The sequence below is a fragment of the Plecotus auritus genome, assembly GCF_963455305.1.
Source record: "Plecotus auritus genome assembly, chromosome: 2".
NCBI lineage: Eukaryota > Metazoa > Chordata > Mammalia > Chiroptera > Vespertilionidae > Plecotus > Plecotus auritus.
This window is the reverse complement of record NC_137771.1, coordinates 100,607,120-100,625,672: the sequence shown is the minus strand read 5'-3', so window position 1 is coordinate 100,625,672 and position 18,553 is coordinate 100,607,120. Positions and strand designations below refer to the sequence as shown.

The window sequence follows — 18,553 nt, the reverse complement described above, 5'->3', positions numbered from 1 at the left end:
TCTGGACAAATGTGACTAATTTAGGGCCTTAGTTTAATATCTCTTGACTAAAAACTAAGGCAAAAACCACTTTCCAGGAAAAGTTCTCACCCATATTTGTTTCCTATTTCATATGTAATCAGAATAACTTATGTTCAAGTCAATATGATAAACATGGAAATAAATAGGCCTCTGTCCTTTGAGGTATACAAACCACAGAATAAATAAACTTTTTTTCCATATTACTTTTTATTTATTTATTTAAATTTCTTTATTGATTAAGGTATTACATATGTGTCCTTAACCCCCCGTTACCCCCCATCTCCCCCACTCATGCCTTTACCCCCCTGATGTCTGTGTCCATTGGTTAGGCTTATATGCATGCATACAAGTCCTTTGGTTGATCTCTCCCCCTTTCCCCCACCCTCCCCTACCTTCCCTCTGAGGTTTGACGGTCTGATCGATGTTTCTCATATTATTTTTTGTGGTTTTGTTTGTTTGTTTCTTTATTGATTAAGGTATTACATATGTGTCCTTATCCCTCCATTGCCACCCACCCCCACTCATACCCTCACCCCCCTGGTGTCTGTGTCCAAAGGTTAGGCTTATATGCATGCATACAAGTCCTTTGGTTGATCTCTCCCCCTTATCCAGTCCCTCCCCTCTTTAAACTCAATTGCCAAGCACAGATTATATCTCCCAATAATTTCATTTGGGCCCATCAAATTTTTAAAAACTTTCTAAATTTAAAAATGTTTATTTAATATGTTCATATACTTAATATGTTCCTGTCTATTTCTGGTGGAGTATAGTCTAGTCCAGCCTTGGGCAAACTACGGTCTGCGGGCCGGATCCGGCTGTTCTATCCGGTTCTCTTTCTCTCCCCTCCGCTCCTTTACTTTGAATTTATATTAGTTCACACAAACACTCCATCCATGCTTTTGTTCTGGCCCTCCGGTCCAGTTTAAGAACCCATTGTGGCCCTCGAGTCAAAAAGTTTGCCCACCCCTGGTCTAGTCAATGCCTTTTTTGGTCATCAACATATATAATTAAAAGACCAAGGAATTATTAAGGTACCTTCGAGCAAATGAAACACTATTAATGGCCCTCATAATCTGTAGGTGGGAAATGGAGTACAGAACAAGGTAAAGAGGATTATGGCATATAAACTCCTCCCCACACTTTGTGTTTAAATGGCAAATAAAAATCAGAAAAAGAGCAATGAGCAGCTCTGGAAAGGTGCACAGGTGAGGCTGGAGGCCATATTCCCTATTGCCCAGACTTGGTGTTACCCTTATGTGGTCCTTGTAAATAAAGCACATGAAATAAAGTAAGCATGTCTTACCAGCCACTCTAAACATGCTGCACTCCTTGAAATTCAAATCTGGACTCCCAGTAATAAAAATCAATTCTTAATTGCCTTATCCATCCATCTTCCTTCCGAATATTAGCCTTATCTAGGAGTTCATCTTACCCATAGTAATTAGCTCTCTTTAGTTGAAGAAAAATGGTTCTTCCCTCCAAATGGAAAAACTATTTGAGTGATCTAAAGTTTTACCCTTAGTGTTTCCCCACCCTCCTCAAATCTAACCAATCAGAAGATATATATATATATATATACACACACACACACACACACACACACACACACACACACACACACGCGCACACACTGAGTGGCCAGATTATTATGATCTCTGAACGCATAATAATCTGGCCACTCAGTGTATATCCTATATAATAAAAGGCTAATATGCAAATTGTCCCCTCGACCAGGAGTTTGACCGGCAGACAGGCTGGCCAACCGCCCACGTCCCCTCCCCCGGCCAGGCTGGCCGGACCCTACCCATGCACAAATTCATGCATTGGGCCTCTAATACACACACACACACACACACACACACACACACACACACACGCACATACACACTGAGTGGCCAGATTATTATGCGTTCAGAGATCATAATAATCTGGCCACTCAGTGTATATATATCTCACACACACATACACACACACACATATTTTGGTTTTGGTTTTGCCATGAAATTTTGTGTTCAAATAAAATGCTATTATGGAATTGACAGAAATAAAATAGAGAAAAGCAGAGTCTCTCTGGTTAAAAAGAAAACATGTGCAGCGAACAGGCATCTGTCCTTTGCCTCCCCTCCAACTTTCAAGCACCAGAGACTTACTAGGACACCTAGTTCACACAAGATCCTACAAGATGTGGCGAGGAGAAGGAACTAGTTAAGTTGCAACTACAACTCCAAAGTATATAGTACACTACAGCACTAATGTAGTAGGTAATTTAGATAGATTTATGTAGTCATTAAATAGTTGTTTTGAGAGAGGGGGAGGGGAGGGGAGGGGAGGGGAGGAGAGACACATCAATTGTTTGATCCTGACTAGGGATCAAACTGCAACCCAAGTATGTGCCCTGACCAGGAAATCAACCCTTCAGTGCACAGGACGATGCTCAACCAATTGAGCCACTCTGGTCCGGCTACATAGTTTTTAAATGACATGTTTCACCCTCTATTATTCATCTTAATTACTTATCATCTTACTTACAGAAGTCAAACTGAAGTCTTCATGAATACTCCCAAACAAATCAGGAGAAGAAACATCAAGGGAGAGACTGAATATAAAAGCAAGAAAGAGAACAGTTACAATCAAAGCCCTAAAATTAAAAATGCTAATATAATGTTATATGTCAACTATACCTCAAAAAAAAAAAAAAAGTGAACCTTATGTTAATTTGGCTTTAAAATCTTTTGGTCGGTTCTCTGCATAGTGGGAATTGAGATGGCAGAGTAGGTAGATCCTGAACTCACCTCCTCCCATGGATACAACAAAACTACAACTAATACACAGAAATAAACACACAGAGACAGGCAAAATGAGGAGATGGAGAAATGTGTTCTAAACAAAAAAAGGACAAAATCCCAGTTAAAAAACCTAAATGAAATGGAGATTAAGCAGTCTAGCAAATAAAGAGTTCAAAATCAAGGTTATAGAAATGCTCAATGAATCTGGTTGAAGAATGAATGAACTGAGTGAGAACTTCAACAAAGAGAGGGGGGGGAAACACACAACCGGAACTAAGACTACAATAACTAAAATGAAAAAAATGTACTCTAGGGAATCAACAGCAGGTTAGCTGCTGCAGAAGAACAAATCATAGATTTGGAAGATAAAGTAGTAAAACATCAACTAATCAGAAGAGCAAAAAGAAAAAAAGTTTATTGTATCTCTGAGACAACATCAAGCATACCAATATTTGCATTGTGAAGAAAAGGGAACCCTCATGTATTATTAGTGGGATTATAAATTGATGCAGCCACTACAGAAAACAGTATGGCAGTTCCTTAAAAAATTAAAAATAAAACAACCATACTACCCAAACTTCCACTCATGGGTATTAATAAAATAAATAAATACTTCAAAATCACTATTTCAGAAAACATACGTACCCTACCCTATGTTCATTGCAGCATTATTTACAACTAGAGGCCCAGTGCACAAAATTCGTGCACGGGGGTGTGTGTCCCTCAGCCCAGCCTGCACCCTCTCCAATCTGGGACATCCCTCTCACAATCCAGGACTGCTGGCTCCCCACTGCTCATCGGCCTGCCTTCCTGATTGCCACCATCCGCTTCTGCCTGCCAGCCTGATCACCCCTTAACCACTCCCCTGCCAGCCTGATTGACACCTAACTGCTCCCCTGCCAGCTGTTTGCCCCTAACTGCCCTCCCCTGCAGGCCTGGTCACCCCTAACTGCCCTCCCTGCAGGCCTGGTCACCCCTAACTGCACTCCCCTGCAGGCCTGGTTCCCCGCAACTGCTCTCCCCTGCAGGCCTGGTCCCTCCCAACTACCCTCCCCTGCTGGCCATCTTGTGGCAGCCATCTTGTGTCCACATGGGGGCAATCATCTTTGACCACATGGGGGCAGCCATCTTGTGTTGGAGTGATGGTCTATTTGCATATTATTCTTTTATTAGATAGGATTAGATAGGATAGAGGCCTGGTGCATGGGTGAGGACCAGCTGGTTTGCCCTGAAGGGTGTCCCCGATCAGGGTGGGGGTTCCCTTGGGGTATGGGGTGGCCTGGACGAGGGCCTGTGGTGGTTTGCAGGCCAGCCAGGCCCCCCGACGACCCAAGCATAGGCCAGGGCCAGCTGGAAGCAGGTATCTGGGATTTATTTATCTTCTATAATTGAAACTTTGTAGCCTTGAGCAGAGCCAAGCCTCCTGCTTGCTCCGTGGCCGCAGACCTTTTTGTTGGGATTTATTTATCTTCTATAATTGAAACTTTGTAGCCTTGAGTGGAGGTCAAGGCAGGCCAGAGATGCGGAAGCTTTGCTTCCTCCATTGCCGGGGGCAACTCAAGCTTTCTGCTCTCTCCAGCTCCGTGGCTGCCGCCATTTTTGTTGGTATTTATTTATCTTCTATAATTGAAACTTTGTAGCCTTGAGTGGAGGCCTGGGCCAGCCAGGCTGTGCGGAAAGCTTGGCTTCCTCCATTGCCGAGGAAACCCAAGCCTCCTGCTCGCTCTGTGGCCGCAGCCATCTTGGTTGGGTTAATTTGCATACTCACTCCTGATTGGCTGGTGGGTGTGGCTTGTGGATGTAGCAGAGTGATGGTTAATTTGCATGTTACTCTTTTATTAGATAGGATAGCCAAGAAATGGAAGCAACCTATAGGCATCTGTAGATGAATGAATGGATAAGATGCTATGTCACACACACACACACACACACACACACACACACACACACACACAGGAATATTACTTGGCCATATAAAACAGTGAAATCTTTCCATTTGCAACAACATGTATAGATGTAGAAGGTACTATGTTAAGTGAAATAAGTCAGACAGAGAAAGACAAATACCATATGATTTTCTTTATACGTGGGATGTAAAAATGCAAATCAAATGAACAAATAAAACAGTCTCAGAGAACAAACTGATTGATGTCAGAGGGGAGGGTGGCGAGGGAAAGATTAAAAAAGGTGAAGGGGATCAAGAAGTACAAACTTCTAGTTATACAATAAATAAGTCACAGGAATGTAATGTACAGCTAAGGGAATATAGTGAATAATATAACTTTGTATATAATAGATGGTTACTAGAATTATTGTGGTGATCACTTCATAAGGCATATAAATGCGGAATCACTATGTTCTAACACCTGAAACTAATAGAGTATTGTACGTCAACTGTACTTTAATTTAAAAAATTGATCCTTTGGTAAAAAAAAAAATCAAATAACGTTCTGTAAGTTTCTAATATTTAACAATCAATAGCTCAAATTAGACACTATAAACTATTAATACGGGCCATATAAAATTTGTTTTTGAGTTTCCAAATCCTGACCTAATTAAATTTAAAAACAAATCACCAAGGGAGAAAATAACTCATAATTTAATTTCTAGGTATAGACTTACATAATTGAAATGACTGTGACTATCAGAATCTCCACGAGGCTTTTTCAAGCTCACCTTCATAGTCAACCATTTACATGTGAGTTGAGTTAGGGAATTACTTAATAGCTCACAAGTAAACAGATATATAAAATTAAAGGAAAATTAGAAGAATTAAATATTTATTATGTCTCAGAGAGGTGACAGTTTCTATACTGAGAGGCAAAAACCAATACCAGAAAACAGACAAACAGGAAAAAAATTCTTAATTTTTCTATTATGAATTTAACAGGCATTTATTTCAGTATTATGTGTCAGAGCATATATCTTAGGTGCACAAAAGTTACACATGGCAATGTCATTCAGAAAAACTAGATTTTAAAAAAATCCTATAAAACAATCTGAAAAATATTTAAAAAATAAAAGCATTATCACATGGATTTGTAAATATCAAGAATCAAGATCTGTCCTCTGCAGTCCAAATAACTAAGCCTGACCCAGAATTAATCTCACTAAAATAATTAGTCTTTAACAAGAGTATTAGTGAAATCCTCTACACCAGAACTGTAAAAGTTAATGAATAAGAGTTATATACTTTAATTTTCTACTTTATTATTTATAAAACTTCTTCGTTTGGATAATTACTGAGCTGATCATGTGTTCAGTTTACTCAACACTTATAACGATGAGTTCAGAAGATAAAGCAACTATGGAAAAAAACATAGGTCAAATATAGAAAACTATAACTTTCTTATAATAATTTATCTCTCTTATTGGAAATCTTAGTATATAAGACCAAATATATAACATCAGTCTATATTTTCAATCCTCCTAAATGCATAAATGAGATTAATTTTAGTTTTACTTACTGTGTAGTATCTACATCTGCATCAGGCTTGGTGCTCAATTGTTCCAGACAATATATAAAAATCTAAGTTAAAAAATAAGAAGTTTCAGTGACATGAACTCTTAGATTCTAATCTATTTGAATATACTATATAATAAAAGCCTAATATACAAATTGTCCCCTTGACCAGGAGTTCAACCACGGGGCGGGGCCAGCCAGTAAACCGCCCATGGCCCCTCCCCTGTCCGGCACTGCTCTGGCCAGCAGCAGTGGCAGGCAGCCAGGGGAAGGGAGGCCCAGGCCAGCAATGGCAGCAGGCAGCCGGGGGAAGTGAGGCCCCGGGTGGCAGCTGGCAGTCACTAGGGTCCCTACCTGTACACAAATTTCATACACTAGGCCTCTAGTTAAAAATAATTTTATCTATAATAATAAAAGCATAATATGCTAATTAGACCGGACAGCTGAACAACCTTCCGGATGTCCTTCTGGATGAAGCCGTGGTGGTGGGGGCTGAGGCAGAGGTGGTTAGGTGCGATCAGGCAGGCAGGCAGGCGAGCAGTTAGGGGCGATCAGGCAGGCAGGCGAGGGTTAGGGGCAATCAAGCAGGCAGGCAGAGTGGTTAGGGGCAATCCCTCTCGCAATCTTGGACTGCTAGCTCCTAACCACTCACCTGCTTGCCTGATCACCCCTAACCACCTCTGCCTGCCTGCCTGATTGCCCTTAACCACCTCTGACTGCCTCCGTGATCACCCCTAACTGCTTCTGCCTACCCTAACCGCCTCTGTCTGCCTACCTGATCGCTCCACCTGCTCCCCTGCTGGCCTGACTGCCCCCTAACTGCTCCCCTGCTGGCCTGATAGCCCCTAACCACCTCTGCTTCACCCTGCCACCGTGGCTTTGTCTGGAATGATGTCCAGAAGGTCGTTTGGCTGTCTGGTCTAATTAGCATATTAAGCTTTTATTAGTATAGATGTCATATATATTCTAAATAACAGAAGGTTGAAAAATAATTTGCATTATTTCAGGCTCAGGGTATCAGTGTTTGTAGTTATTACCTGCATGATATTGATGCTTAGTTGGCAAACCTCCTCCTGTGTTTTAGGTTGTTGAAAGACCTATAAGGAAGAATTTTGATGAAAAATTTTGGACTTAGCTCAAACAAAACTTTTGTTTATTAAGTTCAATATAAAATCAAACCAAGGCAAAACAACAACACAAAAGCCAGAAGATATACTAAAACAATAAATCAAGAAAAATCTTTCCACAATAAAAAATGAAACCACATATAGAAATAGTATACAGTGTTCTTAAAAATATTAACTCAGCATAACCAGAAGAGAATGCAAATGTAAGAGCAAAAAAATAATACTAATAATAATGATGATAATAAATGAAATTTTAAAGTGGAAAAAAAAAAAAGAGTTAACATGTGGAAAACTGCTTCTAGTGTGTATAACCTTATTCTGAAAAGGGCCATGAATGAAGAGCTGGACTAGGCAGTGAGTGTTTCTACCTACAGTGATTTTTCCCTGAGAAGACACTGACATGGAGCAGCTTAACAACACCTAAGTCACTTGTTTTCTCTGTATACAAAGTGTTAACAATGCACATAGTCTACCTACAACACCTACATTCACATTTTTAACTTCCATCAGCCTCTCTTGGAATGAAGAAATCAACAGATTCTATATGAAATAAAACAAGCCAAGCATTCAGAGGGAAAAGCTCTTGTGCTGAAATGACTCAAAACTTTACAATTGATTGCCAACAAGTCATTGGGAAAGTCTGCAACAGAGGTTGACCAGAACAGAAAACTTACACTGGCTTCTCCAGGCTTGCAGTCCAGAACTCCTTTAAGTGATTGCAGAGAATGTACAATGCACTGTTCAAATTGATATGGCTAAAGGAAAAAAAAAACACACACACACACATATCTTAAAATTCAAAGCAAGCATTGGTTGTTAAGACATTTAACAGAAGGGAGTATAGAAAAAAGTTCTCAAATTTTCATATTTACAGAAGGGAACAGAATCACAAAGTGACAACCTAGTCATCGAGATTTAGCTTTGCTATGTTTTGCACTTGATATTTAAAAACAGGTGAATCTTGAAATTCTAAAGTTCATCAAATTCAATAAAAACAGAATTCAGGTATAACTAAAATTTTTCTTAAAAATTATACTCTTCTGAGATGCAACTGATGTGATAAAAAGCAGATATAACGCCTTTATATTTTAAACCCTGCTTGCAGGGTATAGTCTGAATGAGCGCCATCTCTTAGATCTTCCTCATCTCTGGTGCTGTTCAAGGAAATTTAACGTTAATAATGATCTGAAAGAGAACAAGATCTTTAACTTAAAAAGCCATTATTGTCATTTTCTACATACATTGTATCAGAAAATGAAACTTGAAAAATGCACAACAAATGGTATTTATTTAAGAGAAATTTGAATGAACCCTAACATCTCAGCTTCTAATTGCATTTAAGGTTTTACTTTGTGCCAGGCATTTTCCAGGTGATAGGAATATAAAAGATAGACAGAGATCTCAGTAAATGTATATTCTAGGGAGACACTAACCATAAAAGTAAGAATCAACAAAACTCTTACTTTTTATTAAAACAAGTCAAAAGTACAGAAGTAAGACAAATGCAACCCCAAACTAATTGTCATGAAGAAAATAAGTAGAACTCAGAGAAAAATGGTGATAGAGGGGGATCTGTTCTAAATAGGATGGCTAAAGAAGGCCCCTCTGAGACAGTGAAAACATTTCAGCTAAGGATTGAAGGACAAGAGGAACGAGCTCCTAAAAAGAAAAAGGAAGGAGGATGTGAGTTGGGGAGGAGGACAGCATGTGCCTAGCCACACCCAAGGTGGACAGAACCTGGCGGGGATGAAGAGCCATAGTATATCACAACCACTGAGCATGAGTTTGGAGGGCAAGAGATGAAGCTAAGGTCCAGATTTCATCCAGGGTGTGGAACTGTGCAAGGCTCAAAGATCAATTAAATCAGCTCTGTGCAAAAATCAGCAGTCAGAACCTCTCCTCAATAGACATTTCAATCGTTAAAAGAGTTGGGGGGGAGGGGAGAAAGAGACACCTGTATATAGTGTGTGGGGAGGGCATGGAGGGGGGGAGACAAGCTTATTTTCTTATAAAAAGGAACCCAGACTTAATGAAAGCTAAAATAGTGCCTTTAATGCATTTTAATACTACACTTGGCAACCACCAGAGGGCACCATAAAATACTTAAAAAGTAGAAGTACCAAAAAAAAAAAAAAAAAGTTAGTGAGAGGTTATAGGATGAAATACCAACTGCACAGAAAGTATTTAAAGAGTCAAAATGTTTATTAGATACATGATCTTATCCATTCAATGAACCGGACTCAAAAGGAATGAAAATCTAAAATGTTAAAATAGTAACAGAATTAAATTCAACATTCAACTGTGGACAATTAAATGTTGAAGTTCATGTGTGATTGAGATTTATTGTATTAAAATACGAACTAGGTTTTCTTATTTTTGTTTTATATCTATACTAGAGGCCCAGTGCACGAACTTGTGCATCAGTGGGGTCCCTCGGCCTGGCCTGTGGGATCGGACTGAAACCAGTTCTCCGACATCCCCCGAGGGGTCCTGTATTGCGAGAGGATGCAGGCCAGGACGAGGGACACCATCGATGCATGATCGGGGCCAGGGAGGTTGGCCAGCCAGGGAGGGCTCTAGGGTGTGTCCCGCCCATCTCGCTCAGTCCCGATCAGCCAGACCCCAGCAGCAAGCTAACCTACCAGTCAGAGCATCTGTCCCCTGGTGGTCAGTGCACATCACAGCAAGCGGTTGAGCAGCCTTAGCATATCATTAATATACTAGAGGCCCAGTGCACAAAATTCGTGCACGGGGGGGGGGGGGGAAGGTCCCCTCAGCCCAGCCTGCATCCTCTCCAATCTGGGACCCCTTGAGGGTCATCCCTCTCACAATCCTGGACCACTAACTGCTAACTGCTCACCTGCCTGCCTGCCTGATCGCTCCCATCTGCCTCCCCTCTGCCAGCCTGGTGGCCCCTTAGTGGCCCCCTGTCGGCCTGGTCACCCCTTACTGCACCCCCTGCTGGCGTGGTTGCCCCCAACTGCCCCATCACCCCCCCACTAACCTAGTCGCCCCTCAATGCCTCTCTCTGCTGGCCTGGTCACCTCTCATTGCCCCCCGCCAGTCTGGTTGCCCCTCACTAACCCCCTGCCAGCCTGGTTGCCCCACGCAGCCTGTTCGGTTGTTCGTTTGGTTGTTTCGAATGCGATCATTGCTTAGCCTTTTATATAAATAGATTATGCTTTGATTGGTTGAAAAAACAACCAGACACTTAGTATATTAGGCTTTTATTATATAGGATGAATACAATAAATGGATAGAGAATACCAAAGATCCCAATGAGTAGTTTCAGTTAAATGGAAAGTAAATGATAAACATCTGCTATTTCTTTTTTCTAAAAGGACACAGTACTATCTCTGCATATTGTCAGTGAATTACCAATTCAGCTGACCAAAAGGAATTACCACAAATTATTACAGTTCTTGCTGGGCTGGTGTGGCTCAGGAGTTGAGCTTCAACCCAAGAACCCAGAGGTCACAAGTTTGATTCCTGGTCAGGGCACATGACCAGGTTGTGGACTCAATCCCCAGTAGGAGTGTGCAATAGGCAGTCGATCATTGTTTCTCTCTCGTCAATGTTTCTGTCTCTCTATCCTTCTCCTTTCCCCTCTCTCTAAAATCAATTAAAATATATTTTAAAAATCATTTCGGTTCTTCTGGAAGAAGAAAATTATCAGAATTATCCAAATTTTAAAAAGGCAGAAAATATTTTCAACAGGAAAAAAACCCTAATATGATAAAGGAACATTTTCCTATCCCAGTCACAGGGAAAGAAAAACATAATCTCATTTCAAATAAACAAGGCTGGTATTACAGAAATGTTAATATGTAAATATAAAATGTTAAATGTAAATATAAATTACAGGTATATAATTTAAGTCACTGTTCCAAGTATAAGAGTTTTAGGTAGTTAGTAAAAAAATACTCAAAGCTGGAACCTAGACTTTCATTCTAAGCACTGATTCACTTTTTCTTAAGTGGGGTCCATGCTGAATAGTTAAAACTATGCTCAGATTCATTAAGTCTATCATGTTGGCATGTTTCTTCAACATCTGACTAGAAGGACTGGCTGACCCCACAAGTGTAACTTCCTATGGGTCATTCATCTACAGGTTGCAGTGGGTTTAGTTTTCTGGCTTGTGTGTGTGAGATCAAACATGAAGTTAGTTATAAGAGGTTATGGTTTCTTACTATTATACTGAAAATTTAAGTTTACTATGAACAATTTTTATAGTAACCATTTCAAAGCATTTTCAAAGAGGCTTATCTACTCAAACAATCTTAGATGTGGCAGCCATCAGGTAAGCACACACTGGGACCCCAGGTGTGACAGATACCAGGTAAGCGCATTCTGGGCTGTGTGTGCAAGAAAACAGTAACCTAAAGAAGGACATAAAGCTAATACCTGTTTTATTGCTAAGTTTTGTTTTATTTATGGAAACTTTAAAAAATGTAAATAGATGCTCATTTTCTCAAATTAAATATATGTATTATTTTCATTTCCACAAAACTTATCTGAAACACAAATCAAAAACCAAGCATTAAAGGTAACTTTCTGTCTAATCTGTCTTGGCTTATTTCATTTGCTGTAAGTTTTTCAGTGTATGATGGTCTAATGATCCACTTTAGCCTATCTTTCAGACTTGCTACGATAACTAAGCAGGATAGGGTTCTACGAAAAAGCTCTGAAAATACCGAGGCATAACATAAACTGAAGATACTATTATAAGTGGCCTCAGAATTATAGGTATGAATTTATAAATAAAATCCCTTTATATGTGTAGAAAGCTTTGTTCTACAGTGTCCCATTTAATTTTAACTAGCAACACTGTGAAAAAGTGCTCTGCTTCTTTAACTAGGGCAGAGGTTAATTGGCTTCTTTAAGGCTGCATGGTTGTGACATAGCAGAACTCAGGACTGAACCAGACTAGGATTCTAGATCCACTGCAGTACCTGTTCTGCTACACCAGTGTTGTCCCACAGAAGTAATAATTTGAACCAGAAACACAAGCCATGCATACAATTTTAGATTTTCCAGTAACCACATTAAGAGAACTAAAAGAAAAAAAAAAGTTAATATAATTTATGTAATGTTTAATAATAACAAAATATTATTTCAACATGTAATAAATATAAAAAGTTGAGATATTTTACATTCTTTCTTTTTATACTGAGTCCAAGTCTAAGAGTTTTAGTTTGCTAAAAATACTCAAAGCTGGAACCCTTGAGTGTATTTTCAAATCTATGTGTATTTTACATGAGCAACGTTTCAAGTGGCTGCCTTATTAGATGGTGCAAGGTCTGCCCATACCTCTTTCCTCTTTTGTATTTAAATGCAAATCATTATAAAAATAGAATCAACGAAATGAATCAAAACAGATCTTTATAAAAAATAATTCCTTTAAAATATAATCACAATGGAATTATTTTAAATAGTAGGTTCCCTTAATTTCAAGCATGATTTAATTTACAAAAATATGGAAGCACTGCTGTTCTAAATCACATCGTTACATACAAAGGAAGGTGTATTATAGATATTTATATTAACTTAAGAAGGAACCTTGGCCTTTGGAGAAACAGAGGAAAAATTTCAACTTGTCAAAAATTCCTCAACTCTCAAAGGAAGATTGTCAATAAGAAGTGCAGAAATTTGAGGAAATGTAATATTTCATGGGATTATTGCTTTTCAACAACCTGACTCAAATAAAGCATGGGGATATAATGTACAGTACAGTCAATAACACTGTAATAACTTTGTGGAAAAAATGGTGATAATAGAGGGGGGGAGAAACCTGACTTCACCCCCACTTTATAAATTTGGCAAATCAAAACCATTTTATTTTAGTTTCCTTATCTAGTTACTAAGTCGGCAGAAACTGGTCTATGATACAAATATAAACCAAAATAAATGATGAAAACTATTTTCAACAGTATTTTGAAAACCTAAAAGTCCCATATGAAAAGACGATGATCCTTCTGAATGAAGATCACAGCTATCTGGCATGTGTATGCATCTGGAGAACTTCGACGTTGTTATTTTGGCTAGAAGCCAGCAATAGCATTTTTTTCTATCCTGCTTTTATGAAAAATTCAAGTTGCTGGGTAACTTAGAATTAAGCATAATCTATTAAAAATGCAATGCAAGCAAAAATAGTAAGTGATACAATGAAAAATGGCTATTCTAAAAAATCTACTTTTTATTAATTTTTAAATATGTGTGGTTAGTGTTCAGCAAAAATGACTCTGAGAAGAAAACTTGAAAAAATTTATTTTTCTCTTTCCAGAAACTAAGTTGCAATACAGAAAGGGCATGTTCCATATTAATATAACAAATCATTTATTTTGAATATAATATACACTAATGAGTCATCATTTAAAAGAATTCAAACTTACTAGAGAAGTCAACCCTTCATTATCAACAATCCAGTCTTCCTTTTCAGCCAATCTCTTTATTTCTATAGGGAGAACAAACACACAAGTACTTTTTATTGTTATTTCACTGAACTTTATAGAGATAAAAATCTATGGGTTATGGTTTTTAATTGTTTTTTACAGGTTTGTAAAAAATTGGTGAAAGTAGGTACAGAATATAATTCTGGTAAACTCAAGGATTTAAATGTGTATTATTCACTGGATTTTTCTAATAAAACATTAATGTAAGTAAAATTTTTGACTACATAACCCAATTTGGAGAATGCGAGGCTAGGTTTAATAATAACTTTAGACAATTTATTATTTATTCAGCACTCTTGATAATCTTAAACATGTACAAAATAACTATGTAATATTTTCCCCCTAAAATTTCTTTTTTTTTTAAAAGATATATTTTTATTGATTTTTTACAGAGAGGAAGGGAGAGGGATAGAGAGTTAGAAACATCAATGAGAGAAAAACATCGATCAGTTGCCTCCTGCACACCTCCAACTGGGGATGTGCCCACAACCAAGGTACATGCCCTTGACCGGAATCGAACCTGGGACCTTTCAGTTTGCAGGCCGACACTCTTATCCACTGAGCCAAACCGGTTTCGGCTCCCCCTAAAATTTCTAATGAACAATTTAGATTCTGTTTTAATCCTTTACATTCCTGACAATGGCAGTCTTATTCCCATTTGGCTAAAGGAATGCCTTTACCATTGAGGTCTGTTTCAGGTCCCTGAGAGGTGGAGGTGATGAATTAAGAGGACACTATTCAGTTTTTCACCTGATTCCATTCCCTTTCTGTCTATAGAGTGCATTAGTCACCAATTCTGTACTGAGAGAAATTAATGATGATAGTCCTGATGATAGGTAGTAATAGTTTATGTCATTTGTAATGTTCTTGATTTTTTTTAAAAAAACATTTAATATCAAAAGTGTAGCTCTGAGCATAACTAATGGACCGAGACAGCAGGGGGATGAGGGCATGTGCTGGGTAGTGGGAGCGGCTGGGGAGAGGTCAATGGGGGAAAAAGGAGACTTATGTAATACTTTAAACAATAAAGAAGTTAAAAAAAAGAGTAGCTTTATAAAGATAATCTTAATTGTTTTTTTAATAATTGTAGGTAAAAATACCCCAAATTCTTTAAAGTATAAAGAAAATGATCATCACTTATAATTTCTACTACCTGAAGAACCACTGTTAACAGTATTTCTTCTGATTTTACAATGCTATTTCTAAATTAAACTTTTAAAATACACACATATATATTTTTAACAATGGCATAATACTTTATATACATTTTACATTCTACTTTTTCTACTTAATATTTGCCATAGGATGTTTTTATATATATACTTAAAAATTTTTCAAGTATATCCATATTTATTTCTGCATGGCTTGGTATCTCAAGTTTTTTAAAAATTACTTTTGAAAGAATTCTATTGAGCAACCTTCTTTAGACAAGTGGTTGGCAAACTCATTAGTCAACATAGCGGCAAACCGTGGCTCACGAGCCGCATGTGGCTCACGAGCTGCAGTTTATCGACCACTGCTTTAGACAGATGGTCTAAAGTATTCAAATTTCCATAAAAGTAATTTATTGTTTCAAGGATTTGGAAGCTAGAAAGAGGGGGATATTCAGGTAATCATTGTCTAGTAAATGCCATCAATTTTTCTTAACATACCTTCCGCTGTGTGTTGCAATGTGACCATCACACAATGTACTCGGAGATCCAAAATGAGATCCTGGATAGTCTGTAACATGTCATTAGGAATTTCAAGGGCAGTCAGGGATTCATAAGTAAGCCTGTAAAATAAACACAACAAAACAAAAGTGAGTGAGTGGAGTGCAATTACAAAGCAGTCCCTTGTCATCATTTTGGCCACCCTATAATAAATGATGCATTTTGGAACTTAGAAGCTACAATATTATGTTGAAAATAAAGTAGAAGTAAGACCATAAGAGGGATTATAATATAACAGTAACACTAAATTAAACAATAATATGCATATCAAATGTAAGACAAGGAAGGTTTAAGAGACTGCTAGATGACACATGGGAAACAGTGGATGCAAAAGGACACAAAGTAAAATTCTTCATAGAATGTATTAAAAATCATATCACATAATGAGTATTTTTTAACAGTAAAATAGATTTATCCTTTTCGGGAAAATGTGTCCATATTTACCTTATGGTCTGTATGACATGAGCGAGCCACTGTCCAGAGAGCTCAGACTTCACTTCCCAGCCTCCATACTGCCTCACTCCACCCTCTGGGATGCTAAGTGGGAGTAGTGCTCCACGGATCAGCTTCACGAGACTCTGCATTACTTCCTGAATCATTTTCTAAACAATGACAAATAAATGAAGGATTCTGGGTGATGATGAGTATCTTGAACATAAATAAAGTCTTCTACTATGACTGAAAAAAATCTTACCTTGTGAAAAAGTCTACATACTTACCCTTAACTTACCTTAAAATCATTTTGTCTTTGCCTGACATTCTTTGATCTTTCAATCTGGCCTGACTTCTCAGCAGTCTTAAAAATTAAAAAACAAACATTTATCTTTAGAAATAATTTACAAAAATAAGAAATGCTTTAGGGTTGTATATAAAAAAGTATGAAATCCTATATAATAAAATTCTAATATGCAAATTGACTGAATGGCGGAACGACTGGTCACTGACGTGCACTGACCACGAGGGGGCAGACACTCAATGCAGCAGCTGCCCCCTGGTGGTCAGTGCACTCCCACAGGGGAAGCGCCACTCAGCCAGAAGCCGGGCTCACAGCTGGCGAGAGCAGCGAGTACAGCGGCAGTGGTGGGAGCTTCTGCTGAGGCAGCACTAAGGACCCCTTGGGGATGTCTGCCTGCTGGTTTAGGCCCACTCCCCGCTGTCCCGGACTGTGAGAGGGTGCAGGCTGGGCTGAGGGAGACCCCCTTGGTGCACGAATGTCATGCACTGGGCCTGTATTATGATTATAATTTGTTTAAAAGAAATGTATAAGAAATAATCTAAATTTCTGATTAAAAGGTGACTAATCAGAAAGGCTTTTTTATTAAAACAAGAAGTTTTTCATCTTCCTAAAACATTTAAGTATAATTCCCATAAATGAACTTAAGTATTAACTGAGACTACCATTTTTATAGGAAAATTTCATATGTCATTTTCATTAAAAATTTTATATGCTTAGTCTGACCAGCATGGCTCTGTGGTTGAGCACCTACCTATGAATCAGGTTAATAGTTCAATTCCCAGTGAGGGCACATGCCCGGATTGTGGGCTCGATCCCAAGTGGAAGTCATGCAGGAGGCAACCAATTGATGATTCTCTCTCATCATTGATGTTTCTTTATCTTTCTCCCTTTCCCTTCCTCTACTAAATTAATAAAAATATATTTTAAAAAATTTTATATGCTTAAACCTAAAAGTATCATACCTATGATAACATTCTCCAAATCATTTCTCACTGACTAGGATGGAAATAAAAGAAAGAGTAAACTCTGGATTAATATCTAGTAATCTCAGGACATCCATTCCATTCCCTTGACAAATATTTATGAATGTAAGTATTATATCTGACATTTTATTTTTTAAAAATTACAAATCATTGCTCTTCTTCAGATCTTTTACAGTCTACCTTAGTAGAAAATCTATTCTAAAATTAATTTTTTACCTGTTTACTGATAGCTATTATTTCATCTGATATTTCTCTTGTCTTTAATGTGTAGATGACTACATTGCATTGATTGAAGAGAAATCTATTCAACTGGATTTCAGTTAACTTTTCATTATCAAAGTTTCTAAGAACTATATATTATTATATAAAATGCCTTTGAAGGGCAGGCGTAGGAAACTTTCCAAATAAAGAAGTAGTAACAAAAAATGGTATAATGTAAAAGAAAATTCTGATATCTCATTAACATAATGCAAAAGTTATCCTTTAAAGTTAAAGCATTTATGTATTACTGGTTAAAGACAAGTCAAAGAACTTTCATGCTAAGAATAATTGCATTAAAAATTATTATATTGACTTGAAGTTAATTTTAAAACACAAGTAATGTTATATATATTTTATGTATAAGCTAGAAACATAGTGTATAGAGTTGGTTTATATGATGAACATTACCGACGTGAATACATAAAAGAAGAGTAAGGACTGCAAATGTTTTCAACAAAAATATCAGACATACCTGATAAAAAGTGGTCAACATACACAGATATACAACTCTTCAGACTCTGATTTACACTTAATTTAAAACTGTATATTAAAATATGCAGCTTTTATCATTTTTCTTTGTAGAAATACACTTTTGCTTTGAAATAACAACTTTAGTTTTTGAGAAAAACTAAACCCCAAATTTACTTGTTTTAGTAATAATTCAAGAAGCAAATTCCTAAGGTCATTGGCAAACAACACTCAAAATTTTTCATATACTGAGATTTAATTCAGAAATTGATGTTTTTGTCCCTTTATTTTTAAGGCAAATGAGAAGTAACTGAAGTATCCTACAGCTACAGTGAGAAGTGACTGGAGGGGAGAGTTAGGAGCGTGAGCAGGTAGAAGAGTGCTGTGCTAACCCAGGGAAGCAATGACAGTGTCTCAGGCTAGAGGAGGTGCACAAAGGATCCCCTGTGGATAGCTTAGCTACAGGCTTCTGAGGCAGAAGTGACTGAACCCAGTGATTCCACTTGGTGTTTCAGTGAGAAAGGAGAGATATAAAGAGTGACTT

At 37.8% G+C, this 18,553-nt stretch overlaps 1 protein-coding gene across 4 annotated transcripts in view; it reads right to left on the bottom strand.

Moving 5' to 3' along the window:
- The window catches only part of EXOC2 (exocyst complex component 2), a gene marked incomplete at its 3' end in the record, with an annotated part of 271,555 nt that overhangs the window by 68,306 nt on the left and 184,696 nt on the right, over positions 1–18,553 (bottom strand). For all 4 annotated transcript variants that reach the window (XM_080658431.1, XM_080658434.1, XM_080658432.1 and 1 more), the window contains 8 exons: positions 16,292–16,357; positions 16,006–16,163; positions 15,502–15,623; positions 13,790–13,851; positions 8,072–8,152; positions 7,308–7,367; positions 6,275–6,336; positions 2,551–2,617 (listed from right to left, as the gene is read on the bottom strand). In XM_080658431.1, coding sequence (XP_080514557.1) covers positions 2,551–2,617; positions 6,275–6,336; positions 7,308–7,367; positions 8,072–8,152; positions 13,790–13,851; positions 15,502–15,623; positions 16,006–16,163; positions 16,292–16,357 — 678 coding nt within the window. The remainder of the gene's footprint in view (positions 1–2,550; positions 2,618–6,274; positions 6,337–7,307; positions 7,368–8,071; positions 8,153–13,789; positions 13,852–15,501; positions 15,624–16,005; positions 16,164–16,291; positions 16,358–18,553) is intronic.